General features: G+C 29.9%; 1 protein-coding gene across 1 annotated transcript in view; it reads right to left on the bottom strand.

The window, feature by feature from the left end:
* Window positions 1-8,927, bottom strand: part of LOC107452582 (aspartate dehydrogenase domain-containing protein) — a 43,119-nt gene extending 34,192 nt beyond the window's left edge. Inside the window, exon 1 of the mRNA XM_087163934.1 lies at window positions 8,872-8,927. Coding sequence (XP_087020060.1) covers window positions 8,872-8,911 — 40 coding nt within the window. The 5' untranslated portion in view covers window positions 8,912-8,927. The remainder of the gene's footprint in view (window positions 1-8,871) is intronic.
* Window positions 8,928-9,404: the final 477 nt, after the last annotated feature.

Here is a 9,404-nt window from a genome sequence, read left to right on the forward strand (position 1 = left end):
ATCTATTTTGGGATTGTTAATTTGTAATTGAGGCAAAAGTTATTTATTTACTATTTACTTATTTTTATTTATTTAATTTTTTTTTATTTATTTATTTATCTTTTTTGAAAAATCCAATATTTCAAAAAAAAAAATGTTCATCAGTATGTCCGCGGATAGGATTATTGCAAAAAAAAAAAAAAAAAATGCTAATGAATTGACACAAACTAAGCATAAATTCGAAATTTTTTTCGGAGAGGAGGGGACAAAAACGCAAAAAATAAAGCTTACGTTGATTTCGTGCCAAAAGCTTTACAAGAGCCAGTGGCTCAGGGGGTGGAGCACTTGCCTCCCAATAAGGCCACCAGAGTTCGAATCCCAGCGATGGCTTGTCGATGCGTATTCCGCATTTTGGCTCTCACCGACCGCAGTTCTGACGTTCAATATCCTCAATGGTAGACGAATCATGTATCTGTCCCCTTGCTGTCAGGCTAACCATGGGAGGTTTTCCTCTTCATGTAAAGTAAATGTGGGTTAGTTCCATCAAAATTCCCCACGAAGACAAATTTCCCACCAAGACTTGATTCAGGAGTTTATAAAAGTGAAATTTTTCCTGCAGACATCCGAAGAATAATTAAAATATATAATTGCTTCCATTTTCAGTTCAATTTAATTATAGAAATTTAATAAAAGTCTCTTTACGTTATTAAACCTCAAATTTTATACTCAAGTTACTTTTAAATGCGGGTTTTTCGTTATTGATTGGCTTCAGCGTTTATACCATTTATCTTCTAGGTTTATAATTAATTTTCTCTGTCCTGAGTTGAATGGGACATTTGTCGATGACTTTTTAATTTCCAAAAATCAGAAGTTTAATTTTCCTTTGCCCCAATTTTCATTTACGCGTTTCAAACAGGCAAGTGAGGCATTTTTTTCTTATGTATTTTTTCACGTTGACTTGCATGGTAACAATGCTGAGACGATGGAACTAGCTCAAAAATTATTAGGGCTTTATGTACAAAAAGTACAAATTTGTACTTGTACCAATAATACATCTGAGAGTGTAACCTAAGTAAGTGGGACATTGTTTCCTATGTATTATTTTACGCTGAATCGAATTCATCTATACACGCGTCAGTAAAGCAAATGGTTTAAAAGCGGTTTTATGCATAAAAAGCGCCATTTTTGTCATTGTGTTGTACACTTTTTATTTTTCTATATATGGACTATCTGAACATATAAGATACATTTTCCGATGAAATTTTTTTTTTTGCATAATTGGATGAGATAAAATTCGAGTATATGGAATAACTATATTTGAAGTTACAAGGCTTCCTTTATAATAGGTGTAATTCAAAAATAGTACGTTTTATGGAAATTAAAAAAAAATCAATATTAGCGTGTTTTTTATTCGTTTTTGGCCCCATTCAATTAAACGAGAAAAATGCATAATACTTCACTTGTCTGTAGTGCAATGTAAGACATGTTAATTAGTTGCCGTACAAGATTATACTCTTCGTACATAAAATGCTTATAACTTCTAATCGACTAGTCCGATTGCCTTGGGATTGGTCTCATAAAATTTAACGCTGAAATTGCATCGGAAAATTTACATAACGTCTTCAGATAGTTCATGGATATCTATTAATTGTATACATAAGTATGTATAAGTATAATTGTATACATAAGTATGTTTCAAAAGAAGCACTGATCAATACATAAGAACTCTTGCAATACATAGAAACAATCTTGCAATGCATAGAAACGATTCTCTCTATACAAGAATGCATAGAAACAATGTCTTACTTGTTTAAACAGCAATACCAGATGGGTAAATGGGTACAAGTACCAAATAGTACTTTTTTATCCATTAAAAAAAACCTTATAACTTCTAAACGTTTAGCCCGATCGCTTCGGGACTAGTCTCATTCAATTCAGAGGAAAAACATAAAAAGGAAAACATGCTTTACTTGCTTGTCAAGACGAAATTCCCCACAAATCTCCACTATTTCCTTCGAAAAAAAAAATAGGAAAGCGATCAGAGGAAAGTAGGGGAGTTTTTAATTATCATTCATAATAACATAGAATAGCTTTCTATAGAAAAAAATATCAGACTTAATATGTTTCCGAAGAAAAAATCTAATTTTACTGAACTACGAAGAGATATGGTATAAGAAAATCACCTTCTCAGTATTTTTTTATTATATTAATTCATTTCCTATTACTACTTGAAAATGAAATTTTGAACACCACCCATGAAAAAGTTATACCTATACGTGCTTGCGGTGGAAGACTGACTTAGCTCCGGTGCCTACAGACTTTAGCTGGACATAATGGAGTGGCCTTCACGCCTTGGGTGGCCCTACTCATGGCTAGGAGAATAGAAGGGCTGGTTCGCTCCTTTGAAGAAACTCTCGCCGCGCCAAACCTCCGATTTTCTCCAGTGACGTCACTGTGGCGCGAAGCTTGCACTTTTACTTCAAGAACGGAGCGTTCGGTCTAACTAATATTGGAGCATTCCTTTTTGTGACATATTCCAAGACATTTGTTGTTTTATGAAATGATTTTCCTCAGTTTATTGCAGTGAATTTACAAAAATTCAAAACTATTAATGAAATGCCAGTTTGCGCGATTGCAACTTGCAAAAATCCTGATAGAAACACAAAAAGAAAAAATATAATTTTCCACGTGTTCCCCAAAGTAAATGAACAACTATGTAAAGAATGGATTCAACGAATTGCAAACGAAATGAGACAGTTAATATAAAACAGCAATACGTTTATTCTATCGTTAAGAACTTTTATAAAAATTCACCATCTAAATAGAAATCACCTCGTTACTGCAAAAAGAAAGGCAGGCGAAGAAACTAAAAATGGATAAAGTCAAAGAAAATAAAAGCGTAAAAAAAAGTATAAATAAAATATATAGTATATAGTCAAAATTCTCCTAATTTCATAACATATTTTTTAATGTAGTTATTCTAAATATTTATGATTTTTTTAAAATTATATTCTTTTGAAATTAAATATCGATAAATTATATTATCTTAAATTTAATTAAATATCTATAAATCATATTATCTTAAATTTATTTAAATATCAATAAGCAATTGTATAATTCCAAATATCATTATGAACCTAAATTATTATTTTGTTTCAGTAATTAGCTTTTAAGGTTGATGTTTCCTAATGATTAAGTATGAACAAATTGCTATTAACGGCATATTTTAAAATCAGGATTCTTAATTTAACCCAACTTATAGTTATCAAAGATTATGTAGATAAAAAAGTATCGATATGCGCTTTTCTTCATAATTAAAGTCAAAACTGAACTTTTTAAAATAAAGTATTTATAGTGTCATTTTCGCCAACTTGTAAAATATTTTTATAAGTTGAAAATGGTAACGGTATCTCGGTCAGATAGTAAGTAGCATATTTAATACCTTTACAAGGAACTGAAACTTTAAAGTTTTTTCAGCTCTTTGAGATAAGTTTTGCGGTTATATGTACTATTTTTTAGTGTTGTCATTCGGGGAGTTGTAATGAGGCTTTTTTTTTTGTCGCCGTATAAGAGAAATATATATACAGATCTTTCCCCATTTTTTCCTTAGAAGTTCAAAGGAACTTCATATAGTGTAATTCAAATATTTGTTTAAAATTAATCAACAAAATTCAGTTGATTTTATTGATCCAAATCACTCATAAAATACACTTGAAAAACTATTTTCTTATGTTATTGCTCATTTTCATAACTTTCTAACTTATTTCAACTATATTTATCATGAAAGGATTTTGTACTTTTAGTAGACCTATGGAGACGGAAAGAAATGCAGATGCAAATTGCATACATTTTAATTTTGTTTTTCAATAAAATTTCTTAATAATTTCCATGTTTTAGAAATTGATTATTAATGTTTTTACTCATTTTATAACTGGTTTATGTTATTGCAACCATATTCATTATAAAAGAATTTAATACTTTTAGTATCGACATACCGATATTGCTTTAAATAGATATTAAATTAAGAGAAGACAAAAACGTAAATGTAAATAACAAATACATAATTTTTGTTTTGTTTTGCCATAAATTGCCATAAACAGTGTTAATAGTTTTCAGGTTTTAGAAAATTACTTATTATTCATTTTATAACTTTGCACTTTATTCCAACCGTGTTTATTAGAAAAGAATTTAGTACTTTTAGTAGACACATAGATAATGCCTTAGATATTAAGTGCAGATGAAATAAAATGCAAATGCACATTGCACACGTATGTATTTTTTTTCTTTTGCAGTAAAACATAATAATAGAAATCACACTCTAGAAAAGGACTATCAATGTTATTACTCATTTTATAACTTTGTATCTTATTTCAACAATGTTTATCATAAAATAATTTAATATTTTTAGTAGACACATAGATATTGCTTTAAATAGGTATTAAATTAAGTGGAGACGAAAAGAAATATAATTGCAAATTGCGTACGCATCAATTGTTTTTTGTTTGGCAAGAAGCAATGGTAACAATTTCTTTGTTTTAGAAATTAACTATGATTGTTATTTATCATTTTAAAACTTTGCACATTATTTCAGTCATGTTTATTGGAAAAGAATTTAGTACTCTTATTATACAAGTAGATATTGCTTTAAATAGATATTTAGTGGAGATTAAGCGAAATGCAAATGCATATTGCATGCATATAAATGTTGTTTTGTTTTTCAATAAAACTTGATAAACGTTACCATAATCCAGAAATTAACTATTAATGCTATTACTCATTTCATAACTTTGTATTTTTTTTCAACCATATTTAAACTGAAAGAATTTAGTAATTTTAAGAAACATGAAGATATTACTTTAAATAGATATTAAATAAAGTGAAGACGATAAGAACTGTTTCCGACATGCAAATTGTATACGTATAACTTTTTTGTTTTAAAATAAAACAAATAGTTTGCTTGTTTATAGTTCTGTTTGATAAGTTACACCACCTTGGAATTGACTATTATATGCTATTACACATTTTATAACATTGATAATAGTTTCAATGATTCAGAAATTGACTATGAATGTTATTACAAATTTTATAAAACGAAACTCAGTATCGCAACAGCCCATAGAGGGCCAAGGCCTTCTGTGCCCATCTCAGTTTTCTTGACATTTGGGTTCTGGGGTGCAAGAGCAGATGTTCCGGTTGGGTGGTTAGCCCAACGTCACAGTTCCCAAGCATGGTTGGTACTTATTTCATCGATCCACTAAAGGGATGAAAGGATGAGTCAACCTTGACCGGCCCGATGATCGAACCAAAGACTTGTGTCACGACAGTGCAAATCGCTACCACTCAGTACTAATTTTATAAATTTGTACATTATTACGCAATGATTATCATAAAAGATTTAGTACTGTTAGTAGACTCATAGATATTACTTTAAATGGATATTTAGTAAAATGGCGATTATAAGAAATGTGAATGTGAATTGCATATAATTTATTTGTTTTGTTTTGTAGTAGAATTTAATAATAGTTTTCTTATTCCAGAAATTGGTCGAACAAACATTCATACCATGTAGTTGCAGTGCTGTAAAATGACTTTTCCATGAGATCTAGTAATAGAGGGGTGAGCGACTTCCACAATAAGATCAACATTCTGTAGAACAAAATCATCGAGATTATTCAAGATGAGAGATTCATCAATTTTTCCTCTAAGCGTTGATATTGTGCGGTTCCAAACGAATATCAACTCAAAATTTTCATCTTGCATAATTTTTGAAGTTAAATATTGACCTAAAGTGAAAGAAAGAGCGAACATGCAAAGATTTGCCGAGTTTTTATAATGAATACAAAAATGCGTCAATCATATTTTTAAATCGTATTATAAGGATTTATAAGAAGTATTTGAAGTAATAAAGTAATTTATAATTTGTGTGAAACAAAACTAGCTTTTCTAATTGTGAAAGTGAAATAAATAAAACTTGTTTTTTAAAATTTTTTCTTTCTGATAGAAATTATTTTTTCAATGATATGAGGCATTAAGTAGAATAAAAAATATAATGACAGTAGTGAAACCATTTTTTTCCTATTATATCTTGTCTAAGTGAGTAATATCTGTAAATATTATCATAAGATTTCACTTAATATTCGATTGCATTTCAGCCTTTTTTTTTTATCTAATCTTTTATTACTCAGGGTTCTTTTACACGTTTTCTTTTTTATCAATTGAAGTTTATTTCACAGTTTGGAAATGTTAGTTTAAAAGAATTAAAAAAAAACTGTTTGGAAGAAACTAAAAGGTATGGAGTACTACATTGGTGAAACTAAATGCCAAAAACTTGGCAAAAATGAATTTTTTTATGAGTGGTATTTTGATAAAGTAGATTTTATGGAGTCGCATTGGAGTCCATATTGTGAAATTTTACCATACAGAAATATTTCTGGCTGTCAATTGGCAATCGTGCCCGATAGGCCAAGTCGTCAATACAGCCCAATAGTAAAATTCTTCCTCTTTTCGTATGGTTATGAGGGGCGAAGTGGACCGAAAATGACTTTTAGTGCTTGCCTTATAGATAGGGATGTTCCTGAAAATAAAGTAAGTTGTCCTGATCAGTGTCTTGAACTTGGAACGTCTATGAAAATATTTGAAATTCATTCGTTACATCCAATACTTTTCAACCGCGAGGCATATGTCTTTCAATTTAGGATAAATCTTTATGAAGATTCAACTATTAAACTTTCATTTCCCAGTATAAATACTTCTGTTCAAGATACAAAAGAAAATGGCAGAGCATTAGAGATAATACCGAGAAACGGGCAATACCTAAAAAAATTGAGTGAAGATATGGGATCGCTCTATACTTCTGGGGAATTGTGTGATCTGGAAATTCGTATTGGTGAAGATACTCTTCGTGTTCATAAGTTCATACTTTGTGCTCGCTCTCCCGTTTTCAAGGCAATGATGGAACATGTGTGCCTTGAGTCCTCAACCAACTCTATCACCATTACTGACTGTCCTACACCCCCATTTGTTAAGTTTTTAAAGTATCTTTACACTGGAGAAGTAGAAGGTGGTACAATAGATACTGTGATGTCCCTTTATTCGCTAGGCGATAAATATGATGTGCCTATTCTGAGAGAATCTTGTTCTGATATGTTACAGTCCAAACTTTCGTCTGATGAGTTTCTTGATGATGTTGCCGATATCGTTTGCGATATTTTACAACTAGCCGATTGGCATGGTGATTCGAAATTGAAAGATTCAGCGGCTTATTTTATCGTTAACCACTTTCCAGTGGTTTCGAACAAACAAGGTTGGAAGGATTTGGGGGAAAGCAATCCTAAACTGTATCATTCTATAAGGTTCTGGTTCTTCTAGCAAGTGGTTTACAGAAACAGGTTTACAAAACAGTAAAGTCTTATTGTCAATTTGTAACGACGCAATTCGTTGGTTGATGTGAATATATATATATATATATATATATATATATATATATATATATATATATATATTAAATTAATAGCAAAATTGGTTAATTTACTATACATTATTGTTAATTACTAGAATCACTTATAAAGAAAACTGCAATTGTTAGTTAGTAAATATGTCATTGAATTAGTAGTAAAGTATATGCAGTTGCAAATTTTTGATCATATTATTCTATAAAACATTATAAATTATTTTTACTCTTGAAATAATCTGAAATAGGCAATATTTACTTTTCATATGAAATACATAAATTTTTATCTAACATTGAATCAGTTTATAATGCCAAAAAATATATTTTCAACAATTTATTTTAAAATACGCTTGCAAAAGAATGTGGTCAAAACTACAAAAATATGGTACAATTTAACGTGTTTCTAGCTCTATGAGAACACCAGAAAGTTTGGGAATTTTTATCGAAGCGCTTTAAAAATGATTTTGGTAAAATTAGCAATGAAATATGGTTATAAAATATGTGATAACATTTAGTTAATGTGGTAATATTTTAAATTTTTTTCATGGTACCTTAGAGAATGGCACAAAAACCATTTATTCGGTTAAATTATCTTTTCAGTTAAAATTTCTTTTCGGTTAAGTATTTTTTACTAAATGTGTGGAACTAAGAGCTATAATTTTGAAAACGAAAAAAGTATTAAAATTCTGCCTATTTTGGTTTTACTAACTAGAATTATAATTTTTTTTTGTAGAAATATCGTTATCATACATTATGGTAATTTTACTAGAATTTCGTTCAATTTTTATTAACATAATATTTATGGAATATTTCTTTACTTATTTTTTAAATGAATGTGATGAATAAAGCTCAATCTCCTACTTAAAATTTCTTTTTCTCTCAAAAATATTTTGCTAATAAAGTTGCTTCTCTCAAAATAAGGAGAAGCTACCCTCCCTGAAATGCGCTATTCTTGTTTCCATAGCAGCAGACAGCCTCAGACTTTTTGGCGGGGGGAGTTCTTACCGTAGACAAACAATGCAAGTTTCATTTCTAATTTGAATACAATTGTAACAAACGAGCGTTAAATTAAGTAAGTTTCTGAATATTATTAATATTCATATAAATTTCATTATTGCTATTTTGGAGCAAAAAGTGGTGATTGAGAGGTGACTGGCAGACAATTTTTTAATCGTACCTCGTTATGTTTAGTCGTTCTGTCATCGGTCGCGACCGTTGATTTTACCCTTTGTATAATGCCTTCTATTTCATAAGGAAAATAACTAACGCGGTTTTCAGTTTTTTTTGATGTTGTTTGTAAGTTGTTATAAGAAAATACTTTTTTTCCTCGCTAATAATACACATGCTAATTGATAATAGAATTGATTTGTCAAACAATCAAATGCGTATTATTTCTTAAAATAGGAAAGATTCGCTGTTTTTAATTAGAGAAAATATCTTACCCAAGTGTCCGTACCCAATGAGTCCCACTTTTATCACCATATTATTGAATTATTAGCAGGGCCGTCTTAATAGCAAGCAGGGCCCCCGGGCACAGAAATGTTTTGGGTCCCTATTACATTTCATACTGTTTAAAATAGAACTAAAAAACTTCACATGCATAAAATTAAGCATTTTTAAGATATGCAATAATTTTAACAAAGATAAAACACATTTTTATAGCCCCAAAAACTCAATGCACATAAAATAAAGCATTTTTAAACTAGGCATAATTTTTCTTAAATAAATGAGATGCTAACAAATTGCAATCCTCAAATAGTAAGTAATTTTCAAAACGAAGAAGCTAATTAAAATAAGTAAATTAAAAAGCATAGGGATATTGAAAAAATGTTTTGTATTTTATTTTGTAACCGTCGCTGAACAGCCAACCCAATTTTTGGGTTTACGTCTACTAATGTTCAATTCCGCAGCCTTGTAATTTTGAACCAATCCAGAAGACAAGGAAACTCCTGGATCAGTACCCCCAGAGATATGA

This window comes from Parasteatoda tepidariorum, chromosome 5 (genome assembly GCF_982258835.1).
Source record: "Parasteatoda tepidariorum strain Cologne lab strain chromosome 5, Ptep-v5.0, whole genome shotgun sequence".
NCBI classification, from domain to species: Eukaryota; Metazoa; Arthropoda; class Arachnida; order Araneae; family Theridiidae; genus Parasteatoda; species Parasteatoda tepidariorum.